This window comes from Homarus americanus, unplaced genomic scaffold (genome assembly GCF_018991925.1).
Source record: "Homarus americanus isolate GMGI-L3 unplaced genomic scaffold, GMGI_Hamer_2.0 scaffold40343, whole genome shotgun sequence".
In the NCBI taxonomy this organism is placed as follows: domain Eukaryota; kingdom Metazoa; phylum Arthropoda; class Malacostraca; order Decapoda; family Nephropidae; genus Homarus; species Homarus americanus.
Window position 1 is genome coordinate 180,001 of NW_024729812.1, and position 19,220 is coordinate 199,220.

General features: G+C 46.4%; 1 protein-coding gene across 1 annotated transcript in view; it reads right to left on the minus strand.

The window, feature by feature from the left end:
* LOC121866831 overlaps nucleotides 1–19,220 on the minus strand; it is a 95,789-nt gene that overhangs the window by 36,854 nt on the left and 39,715 nt on the right. The window contains exons 4-8 of the mRNA XM_042366569.1: nucleotides 14,340–14,460; nucleotides 14,016–14,126; nucleotides 8,054–8,302; nucleotides 3,238–3,392; nucleotides 610–754 (exon numbers count right to left, since the gene is read on the minus strand). Of these exons, the coding sequence (XP_042222503.1) occupies nucleotides 610–754; nucleotides 3,238–3,392; nucleotides 8,054–8,302; nucleotides 14,016–14,126; nucleotides 14,340–14,460 (781 nt within the window). The remainder of the gene's footprint in view (nucleotides 1–609; nucleotides 755–3,237; nucleotides 3,393–8,053; nucleotides 8,303–14,015; nucleotides 14,127–14,339; nucleotides 14,461–19,220) is intronic.

Below are 19,220 nucleotides of genomic sequence, written 5' to 3' on the forward strand. Positions count from 1 at the left end.
TATCTCTTTTCCCTCTCTCTCCTCCTATCTCTATCTATCTCTTTCTCTTTTCCCTCTCTCTCCTCCTATCTCTATCTATCTCTTTCTCTTTTCCCTCTCTCTCCTCCTATCTCTATCTATCTCTTTCTCTTTTCCCTCTCTCTCTCCTCCTATCTCTATCTATCTCTTTCTCTTTTCCCTCTCTCTCCTCCTATCTCTATCTATCTCTTTTTTCTTCTGGTTAACTTACAAATAACTTATAATACCCCACTTAATAAATACTTACATCTACTCATAAGGATATTAATACTTATAAAAAAAAACTGGGAAATTACTTAAAACTCGTAGAGGTGTAATTATAAAAACTTACTTACAAAATAATAAAAAAGAATATGGTGGATTTATAAGACTCTATAACACTTAAGAAGACATAGGAATACTTATATATAATCTAGGATACTTAACAGACCTGAGGCAACTTAACAACACGTAGATATACTTATAAAAATAAAATCCCCACCAGGAACGTTACTTCACAGACACAAAGAACCCATAAAAACACTTAGAAAAAAAAAGACACATTTACTTATCAAGACATCTGGAGGACAGGGGACACTTTATGGTACTTACAGAGGACGTTAAGTGTGTGGGAGGCGACGAGGAAGTACTCTGGCACCTGCTGGTTGGTGGCCACACAGGTAAGTGTCTGTCCGTGGTCTTGTGACGAGGGAAGAAGTCGACCTCTCATGACAGTCGTGTTGCGGTCCAGCGAGGTCTGTGGTGGTGGGAAAAATGAGAGACGGGTGAGAGAGAGAGAGAGAGAGAGAGAGAGAGAGAGAGAGAGAGAAGGGCGTGAGGGGAGAGAGAAAGTTAAGGAGGAACATGAGGGTAGAGACAGTGAGAGTGAGAGAGAGAGGAACATGAAGGGACAGACAAGCAGACAGACAGACAGACATACATACATACACACAGACAGACAGACAGACAGACATACATACTGTTACGAACCCAGCCACCAATTGTCATGATCTACCTATCCAGCACTACGAACCACGCCATCTATTGTCCTGACCTACCTACCCAGCACCACGAGCAACGCCATCTAGAGACGAGACACGAGTATGACTCGTCTTAGTTACCACTCCGAGGTTTCCCTTCTCCATATCCTGGTTGTTGCGTCACCTCCTCAAAGTCTTCTTTGTCAGCTCCAATTCGAGGAGAGAGCACTTGGCTCTGGGAAGTGACCACAGGATCACCTATCCTGGAAACCTACGGCACAGTGACTACCTACCGTCTTCTACAATACTCAGCCTTGCTCGTCAGCCATCTCAGCTCCGCACTTAAGTATTTGTAATCTTGTATTGCCTCCCCCACGTCCACTTGCTTCAAATTATTGTATGTTGTATTAATATGTATATACTGTTAATGTTTAGGTTAAGTTTGGTTAAGGGTAAATTATAGGAAGCTGAATATTTTGTTAAGGAATTTATGGTACTTTATTATACACAACAAAAACTCTCATCCTTTGTCTACCCTTTTATAGTCCGATTGTCTTTGTATTTTGTTGTTATTACCTGTTGGGATCTGGGTAGACGTTTAACTATATTCTAAATCCCCAACTCGTAACAATACATACACACAGACAGACAGACAGACATATATACACACAGACAGCCAGACAGACAGACATACATACATACACATAGACAGACAGACATACATACATACACACAGACAGACAGACAGACATATACATACATACACACAGACAGACAGACAGACATAGTTACATGGCTTACAGACTTCCTCAGTGACTGACGCCAAGCTGTACGCTTCCGAGGGGCTGTCTCCACCTTTCAGTCACTCACCTGTGGCGTCCCCCAAGGCACCAAGATGGGTCCACTCTGCTTCCTTATGCTCATCAATGATGCCCTAAGAGAAACCCCCGCTCGCTGGAAATATGTCGACGACTCCACCATTGGGATCAGCGTCAACAATTCTACTCCCAACTATACCGCCCTTCAGGATTTATTGAACAGTCTTCAAACCTGGGCTGCCACCAACAACCATGTCACCACCAACCATACCAAGACCATGGTTATGCACATCAACCTTCCTCCCTCCGACATTGTCCCCACCTCCTTCCATTACTCTATAGGTCCGAACACACCCAGGTTGTAGATCCGAAGCCCTCGTATGCCACCATACAACAAACTAAATTGGAAACCACACGTCAGTGAAGTTGTCAAATCCTCCAGTTTCCGTCTCCACCTCCTCCGCCGACTCAAGTCCCTCGGAGTTCCTGCACACGAGCCCCTCAGTGTTTACACAACATTCATACTTCCCAAGCTCTCACCTATGCCTCCCCCACCTGGTCTTCCTCCCTAAATGCCACACACAACGTAAACACCTAGAAAAAGTGCAAAAGAGGGCATGCAAGATTATTCTCCCCCCTTCCTACTCCACATATCAAGAAGCGCTCAACACACTGACCCTTTCGACTCTCACTGACCATCACCACGACCTCATCTGCAAATTTGGTAAGAAGCTTCTACACCATCCCCGACACCGGCTCCTACTACCACCTGAGATCCCTTGTCCGAGAATTGCTGTTCGACACCACAACCGCATCCAGCCCATACGTGCACGAACTGATCGCTATAAGAACAGCCCAGTCCCAACCATTGTAAAGATTATCAATAACTTGTAATAAATCAGTGTATTCACTCCCAGTAAACACTGCTCCTTACACTGTCACTATGTTGAAATGAACTGTAGTTTGAGCTTTGCCCCATCTAGTTATTATATGTCTTATTTGTGTTACTTGTATATTATTTGTAATTCGTAACCCATTCCCAAATATGTAACTGTATATTTTCAGCCTTCTGGCTGCCAAGCTCTTTCAATAAACCGTTAATTATTATTATTATTATTATTATTATTACAGACAGACAGACAGACATACATACATACAATACAGACAGACAGACAGACATACATACCTACACACACAGACAGACACAGACAGACATACATACATACACACAGACAGACAGACATACATACACACACAGACAGACAGACAGACATACATACATACACACAGACAGACAGACAGACATACATACCTACATACAGACAGACAGACAGACAGACATACATACACACAGACAGACAGACAGACAGACAGACATACATACATACACACAGACACACAGGCAGACAGACAGACAGAAAGACAGACAGAGAGAAACTCACCTGTGCTGGGAGGGGGGTGAGGGCAGTAGACTGGGTAATGTTCCAGGTGAGAGCAGCGGGCGGTCTCGAACCAGCGGCCCGACACAACAGCCCGGCCTCCACCTCCGCCCTCAGTGGCTTCTCCACACCTTCCACACTAACCTCCAACGGCGGCACTGTCAGGGAGAACAAGGGCAGTGTCAGAAGAATAAGGACTCTGTCAGGATAACAAGGGAAGTGTCAGGAGAATAAGGAGATTGTCAGGATAGCAAGGACAGTGTCAGGAGAACAATGACACTGTCAGAATAACAAGGAAGTGTCAGGAGAATAAGGAAAGTGTCGGGATAGTAAGGACAGTGTCAGGAGAACAAGGACAGTGTCAGGAGAACAAGGACAGTGTCAGGAAAACAAGGGAAGTGTCAGGAGAATAAGGACTCTGTCAGGATAGCAAGGACAGTGTCAGGAGAACAATGACACTGTCAGAATAACAAGGACACTGTCAGGATAACAAGGAAGTGTCAGGAGAATAAGGAAAGTGTCGGGATAGTAAGGACAGTGTCAGGAGAACAAGGACAGTGTCAGGAGAACAAGGACAGAGTCTGGATAACAAGGACAGTGTCAGGAAAACAAAAAGTGTCAGGAGAGTAAGGACTCTGTCAGGATAACAAAGGGAAGTGTCAGGAGAATACGGGTAGTGTCGGGATAGTAAGGACAGTGTCAGGAGAACAAGGACAGAGTCTGGAGAAAACAAGGAAAGTGTCAGGATAGCAAGGACAGTGTCAGGAGAAGAATGTCAGTGTCAGGAGAATAAGGACAGTGTCAGGGGAACAAGGACAGTGTCAGGATAACAAGGGCACTGTCAGGTTAATAGGGGGTGTCAGGAAAACAAGGACAGTATCAGGAAAACAAAGACAGTATCAGGAAAACAAGGACAGTATCAGGAAAACAAAGACAGTGTTAGGTGAAGAAGCACAGTGTCAAAGTCTTCCTACCTCCTCGTGCAATATCTGTGAAATGCTTTGACATATTGTCTTTAAACCCAGTCTTAGAAGTTCTCAGTGTTGTTCCTCAAAGGTGACTGTCGGAGGAACGAATCTCTTAAGAAAACACAACACGATCCTGGACCTTAAAAGCTACGGTAGAACCTCACTGCAATTACGACGCTATTTTGGCCACCATCTTTGTGTAGTTTCTTTAAGTAGGGCAACAAGATGCGTTCCCACATTCTGAGCAAAGGGGGATAGGGAAGGGGGGGGTGGGGGGTGGGTGGAGAGGGGGAGGGAGGAATGGGGAGAGTGAGAATTAACTTGCTACCTTATGAAAATTCATCTATGCCTCGTAGTTGGTATGGACGAGGTGGTTTTTACAGTCTCATCTGAGGGAGAGGAATATTAATGAACGCACCACCTTTCAGAGTCTTTCTTTGCCTTATAAGATTCAATTGAGCCTTATGATGTGATCTCACATCTTTTCTTGAAGGGAAAAGAAATAACGTATGAACCTTTATAAAGCCATCCTTGTGTCTTATCTTAAATGAGCCAGTTAGATGCGTCTTAACATCTCTCCTTGAAGGCAAAAAATTGACATACGAATTTTTGAGAATTCATCTTTACCTCTTAGTTCGATTTTCTTTAACATCACTCGCAAGATGAGTGAAATTAAGCAACATACGAGTACTCAAAGTCCTTTGCATATTACACCAACTAACTCGCTAAAAATAATGTAAACTCGTGGTTGTTGTTGTCATGAGGTTCGCGTGCTCCTGGCTGACTTAGTGAACGGTCAGAGACCTCACCTTCAAACTCATAATAGCGGCAGTGAATGTAGGTTCCTCCCCTCCTGTGTCACAAAGAGCCATTGTTTGATCACCGTTATGGACTATTGACCAGAGACGACCACAAGACCAAGGACGTCCACAAGATCAAGGACGTCCACAAGACCAGAGACGACCACAAGACCAGCGGCGACCACAAGACCAGAGACAACCACAAGATCAGAGACGACCACAAGGCAGAGACGACCACAAGACCAGCGACGACCACAAGACCAGCGGCGACCACAAGACCAGATACAACCACAAGATCAAAGACGACCACAAGCTCAAAGACGACCACAAGACCAGAGACGACCACAAGACCAGATACGACCACAAGCTCAAAGACGACCACAAGACCAGCGGCGACCACAAGACCGAGACAACCACAAGACCAGCGGCGACCACAAGATCAGAGACGACCACAAGGCAGATCGACAAGACCAGAGACGACCACAAGATCAGGGACGATCAGGCCTGGTTGGGTGGGGGGCCTTGCAGGGTGAGGCCTGGTAGGTGGGAACCTGGTAAGGTGAGGCCTGGTAAGGTGAGGACCTGTAGGGTGGGGCCCTAGTAGGGTGGGGCCTGATAGGGTGAGGCATGGTAGGGTGAGAGCCTGATAGGGTGGGGCCTGGTGGGATGGAGCCTGATGTGAGAGCCTGGTGGGATGGGGGGCCTTGGTAGGCTGGGGAGAATGGTAGGGTGGGGCCTGGTAGGGTGGGGCCTGGTGAGGTGAGGCCTGGTGGGATGGGGACTGGTGGGGTGAGGGCCTGGTAGGTGAGAGCCTGGTGGGGTGAGCGCCTGGTGGGGTGAGTGCCAGGTAGGGTGGGCGCCTGATAGGGTGTGAGGCCTGGTGGGGTGGGGCCGCTGATGGGGTGGGGCCTGGTAGGGTGGGGGCCTGACAGGGGTGAGGGCTGGTAGGGTGAGAGCCTGGTAGGGGTGGGGGCCCGTAGGGTGGGGGCCTGGTAGGGTGGGGCCTGATAGGGTGAGGGCCTGGTGGGATGGGGGCCTGGTGGGGTGAGGGCCTGGTGGGGTGAGGGACCTGGTGGGGTGTGGGCCTGGTAGGGTGAAGGCCAGGGGAGTGTGGGGGCCTGTGGAGTGGGGGCCTGGTAAGGTGGGGGCCTTGTGGGTGAGGGACCTGGTGGGGTGGGCCTGGAGTGGGGTGGGGCCTGGTAGGGTGGGGCCTGGTGGGGTGGGGCCTGTGTGGTGGGGCCTGGTGGGGTGGGCGCCTGATAGGGGTGAGGGCCTGGTAGGGTGGAGCCTGGTGGGGTGGGGGCCTGGTAGGGGTGAGGGCCTGGTAGGGTGGGGGCCTGTTGGGGTGGGGGCCTGGAGGGTTGGGCTGGTAGGGTGGGGGGGCCTGGTAGGGTGGGCGCCTGATAGGTGAGTGCCAGGAGTAGAGTGAGGGCCTGGTAGGGTGGGGGACTGGTGGGGTGAGGGCCTGTAGTGAGGGCCAGGTAGAGTGAGGGCCTGGTAGGGGTGTGGGCCTGGTAGGGTGGGTGCCTGATGGGGTGGTGCCTGGTGAGGGTGGGCGCCTGATAGGGTGAGGGACTGGTAGGGGTGGGGGCCTGGTAGGGTGAGGGCTTGGTAGGGTGGGGGCCTGGTGGGGTGAGGGCCCTGGTATGGTGGGGCCTGGTAGGGTGGGGCCTGGTAGGGTGGGGGGCCTGGTGGGGTGAGGGCCTGGTAGGGTGGGGGCCTGGTAGGGTGGAGCCTGGAAGGGTGGGGGCCTGGTGGGGTGGGCGCCTGGGTGGGGCTGGTCAGGGTGGGGCTTGTTGGGTGAGGTGCCAGGTGAGTTGGGGCCTTGTATGGTGGGGCCTGGTGGGTGAGGGCCTGGTAGGGTGAGGGCCTGGAGGGTGGGGGCCTGGTAGGGTGAGGGCCTGTAGGGTGGTGAGGGCCTGGTAGGGGTGAGGGTCTGGTGGGGTGAGGGCCTGGTAGGGTAGGGGCCTGGTAGGGTGAGGGCCTGTAGGGTGAGGGCCTGCAGTGAGGCCTGGTAGGGTGAGGGTCTGGTAGGGGTAGGCCTGTAGGGTAGGGGCCTGGTAGGGTGAGGGCCTGGTGAGGGGTGAGGGCCTGGTAGGGTGATGACCTGGAGTGAGGCCTGGTAGGGTGGGGCCTGGTGGTGAGGGCCTGGTAGGGTGGGGCCTGGTAGGGTGAGGGCCTGGTAGGGGTGAGGGGCCTGGTAGGGTGAGGGTCTGGTGGGGTGAGGGCCTGAGGGTGAGGGCCTGGGAGGTGGGGGCCCTGTAGGGTGAGGGCCTGGTAGGAACTATAACAACATATATATTTCGTCCCAGTATATGTCATGTCAGTACATATTGTATCCCATGTACCGCGACAGTGAGGCAAAAGTTAAGGAACATGTGGCTGTTAAGTTTTTCAGTTTGTTTGTTATTAAAATATTGTGTGTATGTGTACATTATACTGTGCCGCTCCTCGCCCTCTACGTCTCATATATACCCTTATTGCTGAGCCTCTCAGGTGTATAGTCATATATGTTTATATATTATATATATATATATATATATATATATATATATATATATATATATATATATATATATATATATATATATATATATTACCTCTGGTGTTACTCGTATAAGTACAATTAAGTGAAGGTTTATTAAAAAAGATACTAAGTTAAGTGAGGAGGAGTAATATTGTGTACCAACACCGGCGTTGTACCCAGGATGTGAGAAAACTACTTTCATTGCCGTCGTCCCGTCCTGGGAATTATATTGAGCCAGCAACGACCAACACAATCCTAAGTGAAATGTTAGTTGTTGCCGCAAGCTGTAGTCATCCTGGTTTTATAACAGTGTAATATTAGAGTGTTATATATATATATATATATATATATATATATATATATATATATATATATATATATATATATATATATATATATATATATAAATTGTGAACATAGTAAAACAGAGGGTCCAAAACCATAAACTTTATTACTCGCGGTACAGAGAGAGAGAGAGAGAGAGAGAGAGAGAGAGAGAGAGAGAGAGAGAGAGAGTTACTTACAGTACATGTCCAGCTTGATGGTGAGTGACTTGCCCTGGGTCAGGTTGGTGTTGGTGGCCACACAGGTCACCTCCTGCCCGTTGTTCTCCCTGTTGAGGCTCGGCAGGTGCAGCATCACGCTCACCACCGTCATGGGCGGGTTTCCACCACGCCCGCGAGTTCGGTGTGTGGCGGTGCTGGAGGGCTGAGTAAGAGAGGAGCCAAGTAACTCCTCGCCTGAGAGCCAGTTGACTACAGGTAGCGGGTAGCCTGAGGTGGAGAGAGAGAGTAATGATGATGTAGAACCATCCATGGAAAGTGTGTTTTTTGGTGAATTAAATTTTAATGGTACTGATTGAGTGTTGTAATTTAAGTTTGAGTATTGTTGAAAAAATACTGTTTTTAGTTTTAAATTTTAGTGGTATTGAAAAGCTTCTTTTGTTTGTGACTGACGTTTTAGGAATATTGGAATATAATGTTTTTTTGGTGAATGGAATTTGAAATTTGAAGTAAAAATTTTAAATGGAGATTTGTGGATTAATGTTTAAGATATATTTAAGTAAGTAAGGAAGTGATATTTATTAAGAACAATTAAGATATCCAGTCCTAAATTTCAGCATCTAGAATTTAAACAATCACAGAAATGATGTTTATAGTCACTTTACGACCCGTTATCCTAAAAGTAAAGGTGTCGTTACCTTAAATAATGGAAGAAACAAGATAAGACACTACCCTTTTCATGGGCTTTCACGGCATGGGCCCCAAATTTATGCATAATCACCTTCAAACTACCCTTCCTCAATTACTTAACAACACTGGTCTTAAATTTAAGTATATCTACCTTAAATAATCAGAAAAACCCTCCTTCTCATCATGTGTATTTTATGACGTGATATCCTAAAATTTAAGTGTCTTTAAATGATTGAGTTAAGGCGAGAGCGTTTTAAGACCGAGGGTAATCTCTTTGGGGTAAAGTCATTCCTGGTTTTATGTTCAACGATTTCACTCGTAATAGAAAATTTTCAGAAGGCAATTTTCCCTAGGATGTGTTGGTCATTGAGGTACAAACTAGAGGAACAGGAAGAGGAGGAGTAGGGAAGAGGAGAGAAGAGATAAGACAGGAAGAGGGAGTAGGAAGAAGAGAAGGAAGAGGAGCAGGAAGAGGAGCAGGAAGAGGAGCAGGAAGGAGAAGTAGGAAGAAGAATAGGAAAACGAGCAGAAAGAGGAGTAGGAAGAGGAGCAGGAAAAGAAGCAGGAAGAGGAGTAAGAAAAGGAGGAGAAAGAAGAGCAGGAAGAGGAGCAGGAAGAGGAGTAGAATGAAGAGAAGGAAGAGGAGCAGGAAGAGGAGGAGAAAGAAGAGAAGGAAGAGAAGCAAAGAGGAGGAGAAAGAAGAAGAGGAGCAGGAAGAGGAGTAGGACGAGGAAAATGAGGAAAAAAATATGTAGATGTAGGAAAGGAAGGTGTAGAAGTAGCAAGAGGAGGAAGAGAAGACAAGAAAAGGCGCCAAAAAGAAGAAGAAAAGGAAATAATACACACACACACACTCCTCCCCCACACACACACACACTCACTCTCTCTCTCCTTCTCTTCTCTCCTCTCTCTCTATTATTCTGTCTGTCTGTCTATCTGTCTATTTTACTATCTGAATGTTTCTCTCTCTTTTCTCTCCGTCCCTCTGTCTGCCTCATTCTCTCTGTCTTTGCATGTCTGTCTCTCTCTCTCTCTCTTTCTATCAGTCTCTCTGTCCTTATATCTATGTGTCAGTCTCTGTCCCCTCCTCTCTCTCTATTAATCTGTCTGTCTGTCTGTCTGTCTGTCTGTCTTTACCAACAAAAAAGTCTGGATTTCCATCTCATTATACACGTCGTTAATATTACCTCTCGCTGGGGGAGGGAGAAGAGGAGAGGGGAAGGGAGGGAGAGGAGGGAGGGAAGGGGAGGAAAGGGAGGAGAAGGGCTAGGGGAGGGAAGGCTTGAGGAGGATGGTACGGGTTAATATCTTTAAACCCTTTAGTTACTGCTTGAAAAAAGTAAAGGAAAACGCTAACTCCAGACACCTTCTCACAGAAAACGGAGTCACGGATATATCTTTGAACTAGTTTATTTAATTTTGTAGGGGAGGGAAGAGAGGGGGGGCAGTTAGAGAGAGAGGGTTAAACGGAGGGGAATAGGAGGAGGGGGAGCAGTTGGAGGGGGGAAGAGAGAGGGAGAAGGGAGGGAGAGGGTTAAACGGGAGGGGAATAGGAGGGGGGGCAGCAGTTGGAGGGGAGAGGGTTAAACGGGAGGGGGAAGAGGAGGAGGGGGCAGCAGTTGGAGGAGAGGGTCAAACGGGAGGGGGAAGAGGAGGAGGGGGCAGCAGTTGAGGGGAGAGGGTTAAACGCGAGGGGGAAGAGGAGGAGGGGGGCAGCAGTTGAGGGGAGAGGGTTAAACGGGAGGGGGAAGAGGAGGAGGGGGGCAGCAGTTGAGGGGAAGAGGAGGAGGGGGGGCAGTTAGAGGGGAGAGGGTCAAACGGGAGGGGAAGAGGAGAGGGGCAGCAGTTGAGGGGAGAGGGTTAAACGGAGGGGAAGAGGAGGAGGGGCAGCAGTTGAGGGAGAGGGTTAACGGGAGGGGAAGAGGAGGAGGGGCAGCAGTTGGAGGGGGAAGAGGAGGAGGGGGGGCAGTTAGAGGGAGAGGGTTAAACGGGAGGGGGAAGAGGAGGAGGGGGAGCAGTTGGAGGAGAGGGTTAAACGGGAGGGGAAAGAGGAGGAGGAGGAGCAGTTGAGGGGAGAGGGTTAAAACGGAGGGGGAAGAGGAGGAGGGGGCAGCAGTTGAGGGGAGGGTTAAACGGGAGGGGAAGGGGAGGAGGGGCAGCAGTTGAAGGGAGAGGGTTAAACGGGGAGGGGAAGAGGAGGGGGGCAGCAGTTGAGGGGAGAGGGTTAACGGGAGGGGGGAAGAGGAGGAGGGGCAGCAGTTGAGGGGAGAGGGTTAAACGGGAGGGGAAGAGGGAGGAGGGGGGGAGCAGTTGGAGGGGAGAGGGTTAAACGGGAGGGGGAAGAGGAGGAGGGGGAGCAGTTGAGGGGAGAGGGTTAAACGGGAGGGGGGGAAGAGGAGGAGGGGCCAGCAGCAGTTGTGAGGGAGAACGGGAACGAGGGCAGCGAGCAGGAAGGAAGGGAGAAGGGGAGGGAAAGGAGAGGGAGAGGAGGCAAATGGGGGGAGAAAGGTGGCAGAGAAAGAGAGGAAGGAAGGTAGAAGGGAGGAGAAAGGAGAGGGAGAGGATGGAAAATAGGAAGATGGGAGGGTGACAGAGAAGGAGGGTAAAGTGGGAAGGGGGGAGGCAGGAGGGGAGGAAGAAGGAAAAGGAAGAAGGGGAGGAGCAGAGAAGGAGGGGTAGGAGGGAAGAAGAGGAAGGGAAAGGGAGGGGGGAGGAGGGGGAGAGGAAGGTAGGAGGACGAGGAGAGGGAACAGAAGGGGGGGAAAAGGCAGAGGGGGAGGGGGAGAAGGGCAGCACTTGAAGGGGAGAAGGAGAAGAGGGTGAGGGAGGAGGGGTGAGAAGGAGGCTTAAAGACATATTAAAAGATACAAAGATACATGAAAATACATAAATATGCACAAATGTACATATAAAAACTTCAAGATACATAAAATACATAGATACATAAAATTATAAAAATACATCAAAATACAGAAAGATACGTGAAGATACGTGAAGATACAGAGGCGGGAAGGTTGCTTATGTTATGACCACGTATCAGTATGCTGGAGATGTACCAGCTGGGAAGACCTGGACCCTGCAGCTGGTGTTCTCTCTCTCTCTCTCTCTCTCTCTCTCTCTCTCTCTCTCTCTCTCTCTCTCTTTCTCTCTCTCTCTTTCTCTCTCTCTCTTTCTCTCTCTCTCTCCATCGAGAAAATGTGAAAATCTCAGGAACTCCAAGTCAAGCGAAAGTTTCGTAAACTTTCTCAAAATGACAGTAATATATATACAGACAAACTTTTACACTCAGTTGTGACATTATATAGAGTACCAGTAATGCGGGGGTAAATAAGTAAGGAAGGGAGGGAGGGAGGGAGGGAAGGAGGGGAGGAAGAGGGAGGGAAGGAAGGGGGGCAGGATGAGAAGGAAGGAGGCATAGAGGAGAGAATGAGAGAAAGGAGGGACAGAAGAAGGAAAGGAGAGAGAAGAAAGGATGGAATGAAGGAGGGCTGAAGGGAAGATGAGGAAGAAAGGGGAGAGAAATAGGGTTAGCGAGGAGGGAGGAGGGAAGGAGAGGAAGAAGCGATTAAAGGAAGGGGGGATGGAAGGAGATAGGGAGGGAAGGAGTGATAGAAAAATGGAAGATAATGTGGGAGAGAAGGAAGGAAGGAAGATAGAAGGATCAGGGGAAGGAGAGAGAGAAAGATATAGGGAGAGAAGAAGGAAGGGAAGGAAGGAGAGACGGAGGGGGGAGGCAGAGAAGGCGGAAAGGAGAGATACAATAGAGAGAGAAAACAACCGAAAAGTAATATTTCTTCTATATTTTTTTTCATAACTACAAAGACAGAAAACTTTAGTTCAGTAAAGTGACGCGCCAAGATAAAACACTTGGTCATTTAATTAACTCTAACGCATACAGAGAGAGGGACTCAAACCTTGATGCCAGATTCAAACACTGAACTTAATTCATCTTCGCAAACTTAACTTGTCCCTAACCTAACTTAACCTAACCTAACCTAACCTAACTTAATCTAAACTAACCTAACCTAACCTAACCTAACCTAACCTAACCTAACCTAACCTAACCTAACCTAACCTAACCTAACCCCTTGAGGATGATGGTTTAACCCTTTAACGATATTTTTTTTAACCCTTTGATGACAATGGTTCATCATTCTGCGGACGACGATTTAATTCTTTTGTCCTCAAAGGATTAAAAATAATTTGAAATTCAATTAAATGAAAGGGAAAGTAGTCAGGCAGAGAGAGAGAGAGAGAGAGAGAGAGAGAGAGCCGTGACCTCTGACCTATTGTTCTTAGAGACGAGAGTAGAAAACAATTGAAAAAATTACCATATGAGATATCGACGTAGCAGACAGACAGACAGACATGCAGACAGACAGACATACAGATAGACAGACAGACAGAAAGACAGACATAAATAAACAGTTTTCTAGATTCAGATAGATATACAGACACGAGTTCAGATGCCGATGGACAAACAGATAGACAGGCAGGCAGGCAGATAGACGGAGAGACAGGCAGGCAGGCAGATAGACGGAAGACAGGCAGGCAGGCAGATAGACGGAGACAGGCAGCAGGCAGGCAGGAAGTGAACGGAAGGAACAGGCAGGCAGGCAGATAGACGGAGAGACAGGCATACAGATACACAAACAGGCAAACAATCAGATATACAGCGAGATAGACAATTAAATAGACAGAGAGGCAAGCAAACAGACAGGCAGAATTTCAAATATACAAATGATCAGATGACCTGTTAGAGACACATTCTGATTGACAGATATGATACATGATGGATACACAGACAGACAGACAGAGATGGATAGAATTTCAGGCGCTTACAAACACATAGGCAGACAGACAGAAAGACAGATGGACAGACAGACAGACAGAAAGACAGACAGACAGAAAGACAGACAGACAGATCGTGACAGCAAGAATCCTACCCTCGTTACACTGACTAAAGAAACAAATGTGAAATGAAAGAAGAAAAAAATATACGATACTTTGGTAAGAACGTCAACTAGAGATATATTTTTAAGCAAGGATTAACAAGAACTGGTCGTCAGATGCATTAAGCTGTAATAGGAAAAACAAACACTCTCCCTCTGACGCCGTTAAAACACCCCCCCCTCCCCCCCCCCCCAAGTCCCTCCCCACAAAATACGATAACTTATAAAAAAAACTACAGATAAATATACATAAATTAAAAATAACCTTACTAATAAGATAAGATATACATTAGATTAAAAATAATATTAGTAATTGAGATATTTATGGGTATTTGACTCACCACCATACGCTCGGCAGGACAGCATTACCCTAGAAGAAAGCTTGTACGGCCCAGCGACTTCCCCTACCGTGTTCTCGTAGGCGTCGAACACTTGCAGGCTGTGGATGTCTTCTGTGACGTGAGAAATAAATGCTATGGTTATGGATTTTCTTTTTATTATAAATATCGTTAAGAAATAATTAGAAAATTAATGGTTGTTTTGTTGACATATATTCTTATAGTCAGGAAAGTTGATTTGTTGAGTTCGTGATATTTTAGAGAGAGAGAGAGAGAGAGAGAGAGAGAGAGAGAGAGAGAGAGAGACAGAGAGAGAATATCACCTACCATGAACAGTGAGATGCAACAATGACATCATAGTTTGTGATGTCATAAAGTCAACGCGGCAGGTATAGTTGCCAGCGTCCGCCCGAGAGATAGACTCCACCTCCAAAGACCCAAGACGAGCCTGTGTAGATATAATTATTTTTTCTTTAATACATCAAATAAATTTCTAAATAAATTCCAAATAATATTAAATAAAATACATTATAGTATAAAAAAAATATATATATTGAGGCCGGGAACAAGAGTTAATACATGTTATCTTATATTTTCATTTCATTCAACGTTATTCATATTCTATCTTCCCCTCTGGTACTCCCCTTCCACAACAAGATCCAAAATATCACTCTGGTTTATATCTGTCACTTCACATAAAACTACATTACCACCCATCAAAAAACATATCCTTTCATTTACAACCACTTGACTCTATGCTATCCACTCATCTACGCACACCGCTGCTTTCTGACGGTCCATTCCACAATTTTCCACTTATACAAAGGAACTAGACACATTCTCATTCATTCCTCTAATATCCTTCCATCTGGCATGCATAATCTGATACACTCTTGTCCCCCCAATCTCTCATTCTTCCACTCCCCATCTTTATCATCTCTCCTTATCTGTTACCTCGTGTTGCCTCGACTACTACTGAATGATTGTTTATTATAATTTAACTGATGTTGACGGGTTGTGTATAAAAGGGGAGAGGGAGACAGAGAGACAGAGACAGAGAATGAGGTAAATAGAGAGAGAAGGGAGGAGACACTCAGACAGACAGACAGGGATAGGGAAAGGGAGAGAGAGAGAGACAGAGATAACTAGAGACATAGACAGACAGAGAAAGAGATTAACACCACACAGGGCCAGGGGGGTCTGTTAAGTGAATCAGTGTTGCCAAATTGAGCCACAAACAAGGTTCTTGGATATCCCAGGCAGAGATAACACGATAACCTGACACAGAGCTATCCCGAACCCTGACACCGGCATTGGCTACACTGACTAGTCTAAACATTTACTATTTAACATTTTCCACAATATTTCATCGATGTTTTCTCGGTCATTTGTTACCCTGGATGGACTAAACATTTCATCTAACATTATATTGCCTATACTGTATTGATTGAACAACTATACAAACACGGAGGAAAAAAAAATTACTTCACCCGGCATTGACAACCCTGAATGACTTAACCCCCCCCCCCTCTCTCTCTCTCTCTCTCTCTATTTTCCTCTTCCTCTCTTTTCTTTCTTTCCTTCCCTTCCATAACTCTCTCTCTCTCTCTCTCTCTTTCTCTCTCTCTCTCTCTTTCTCTCTCTCTCTCTCTCTCTCTCTCTCTCTCTCTCTCTCTCTCTCTCTCTCTCTCTGTCGGCTTAAAATCAGGTAGGTGAAGCCAATTAGTAGAAAGTTACAGGTGAGTGGAGAATTAACACACATTCAGATAGCCTCTCCACCTACAGGTCCACTCCACCTTACTCCACCCTACAGGTCCTCCACCTTACTCCACCCACAGGTCCACCTCACCTTACTCCACCACAGGTCCCTCACCTTACTCCACCACAGGTCCTCCACCTTACTCCACCACAGGTCCACTCCACCTTACTCCACCTACAGGTCCACTCCACCTTACTCCACCTACAGGTCCACTCCACCTTACTCCACCTACAGGTCCACTCCACCTTATATATCACAACAACAAAAATTCTCCCTCGACCTCAACACGTCCAAATATAAAAATAATATATAAATAAAATAGGGGAGATTATACCCAATTTTCGATTTTTTTTTTACCTGACTTGAAAATTGGGGAAGAATGTACCCAATTTATTTCCAGATCTTAAAATTTACCCAATTTTTTTTAATGTATATGTGAAATAGTAGTATTTTACTTAGCTATAATGTGGAAAGAAATACCCAGTTTTTATAATATATTTTTGAAATAGGTGAGATATCCAGGTTGACTATAAATGGGTGATATAAATTGGGTAATGGGAAAAAAAATAAAAAATCATAGAAATTATGTACCCCCCAAAAAAAGTCCCATGTAAGAGTTGGTAATTGGGTAAAGGGGAAAAAATATAAATTGGGAAATTAATTAGGAGTGAGGACATAACCCGGACGAAAATGGGGATAATAATTGGGGGAGGAAGGAATTACATATGTGGAATTAATTGAGTGAGGAAGTGTACCGCTCTCCACCTGGCTCTGACACCTTCCTATAACAATGGAGAGAGAGAGAGAGAGAGAGAAAGAGAGAGAGAAAGAGAGATGGATGGATGGATTGCCATCAAACAGATGTAAAATAACAAAGCCTCTGGACCTGATGGAATTCCAGCCGAGGTGTATAAAGCAGGAGGACCTGTGCTTACCAGCCGTCTCCACTCTCTCCTGGAGAATATATGGGAGAAGGAGGAAATCCCCCCAAACTCTTAAAGACGCCTCCATCGTTAATATTTATAAGAACAAGGGAGACCGGTCAGACTTTGGCAACTACCGTGGGATCTCGCTGCTGTCCGTAGCTGGCAAGATTATCGCCGGAGTCCTCCTAAACAGACTTCTTCCTGAGGAGGAAAACTTCCTCCCAAAATCTCAGTGTGGCTGTAAACCATCACGTGGCACTACTGACATGATCTTTGCTGCCCGTCAGATACAGGAAAAGTGCAGAGAACAGCGTCGTGACCAAGGCCTTCGACTCGGTCAACATGGAAGCTCTCTGGTGGACCCTCAGCCGTTTTGGCTGCCCACCAAAATTCATCGCCATTGTGAGGCAACTCCACGATGGCGTGAATGGCAGTGTCCTGCACAATAGCACCGAGTCTGAGTTCTTCCCCATCAAAACGGGAGTTAAACAAGGATGTATACTGGCACCAACTCTCTTTTCCATTTTCATGACTGCCTTCCTTAATCGTGCCAGCCCAATTTAGCCGGCTGGGTGGACATCGAGTACAGGATGAAGGGTCTTTTCAACATAAGACGACTCCAGGCAATAACAAAGGTGTCGGCAGCTTCCATTACTGAGCTTCAGTATGCAGACGACCTCACCCTTGTCACTCACACTGAACGCGACCTACAGGAGATCCTGAACACCTACGAAGATACGTATGCACACTTCGGCCTTGAGGTGAATGTATGTAAGACTCAGATTTTCTTTCAGCCTGCCCTTGGTTCTTCTACACCTCCATCATCCATCCAGCTTAACGGTACTACCTTCTCTAATGTTACCCACTTACGGCACCTCGACTCGCACAGCGGACATCAATGGAGATTTTCAGCATCGGTTCAGATGTGAATCTCAAGCCTTTGGCAGACTCCGAAACCGTGTCTTCAGCTGTAGAGAGCTGAAATTATCTACAAAGTTACACGTATATCAAGCAGTGGTCGTCTCCACCATGCTATATGGCAGCGAGACATGGGTCACATAAGGAGGCACCTCAAGACACTTGAAAACTTTCACTAAGATAGTGTTCGTTCCATCCTCCGAGTTCGCTGGGAAGACAGGAAAAAAAATGCCAGTATTCTTGCTGACACCAACTGTAGGAGCATTGAGGCTACCATTATTCATGAACAACTACGCTGGAATGGCCATGTTACCCACATGGACGACAATAGACTGCCAAAGCAGCTATTTTCCAGTCACCTAACGAATAGTAAACGTAACGCTGGCGGGCAACTGAAAAGGTATAAGGATAGTCTTAAGACAAATCTGAAAAAGTGTCAAGTCGGACCCCCACCCCCCTCCACACTGTAACGCTTAGAGGATCACCACACAAGAAGGTATCAATACTTTCGAGTTAGCCCGACTGCAAACCGAGGCAGACAAGCGCCAGCGCCGGAAAGACGCTGCCGCCGCCCCTCCCGCACTAGATGTAGCCCCCCACATGTGCAAAATCTGTGATCAACCTTGCAGGTCCCGTATCGGCCTCTCTAGTCACCTCGGAACTCACCAACCTAGGTGCTGTCCTTAATAACTCATATCATTGTATCATAGCTGGATGATCGTTATACTCGGTTCCGAGTGACAGCAGAGTAGTAGTAGTAGTAGTAGTAGTAGTAGTAGTAGTAGTAGTAGTAGTAGTAGTAGTAGTAGTAGTAGTAGTAGGATGGATGGATGGATGGTTTCCCTATAACATGTACAACAGTGTAGAGAGTGAGAGACGGACGGACGGACGGGCGGACAGACAGACAGACAGACAGATAGAAAACCACGACTTCCACAGGTTAAAAACACATGACTGACACACACTCAGACACACAATACAATTGATCCAGGTAATGAGACACACAATCACACTCTAACTAACAATAAAATGAATTACTTTATCCAATTATCTTTAAGAGACCAAACAACTGATGACAGACAGACAAAGGACCTGGTTCATTAATAACAAACAATCGATGTAATTAACTATATCAATAATCAGGCACAATTTCAGACTGGACGCGACTCAGAATCGAACCAGTGGTCTTTGGAACGGGAAGTGAGCGCTCTATCCACTCGCCCACAACGGCATTACGAGAATATAATATCGTGTGGATTAAATTACAGGCAACGAGAAAATAAATAGAGGGTGGTGCAGTTTGGGATACACAGGCAGACAAATAAATGAAGAGATATACATTTGATTACTCATATGAATGAATGAATGGATGAAGGGTAATATGAATAAATGAATAAGTAACGCTGTTCTCCCTGCTTCCCTGAATAAGACCTATGAACAAACTATTTAAAATTTTATTGTAAAAGGAATTAGTGGAAATTGTCATGAAAGTGTAAAGGTTAAAAAAAATTGTAAATATGAAAATTTTTTGTAAATGTTATAAGGAATTTTAGATGAGTAAAAACTATTATGAGCAGGTAGAAATGAAAAATGTATTTGTTAAAG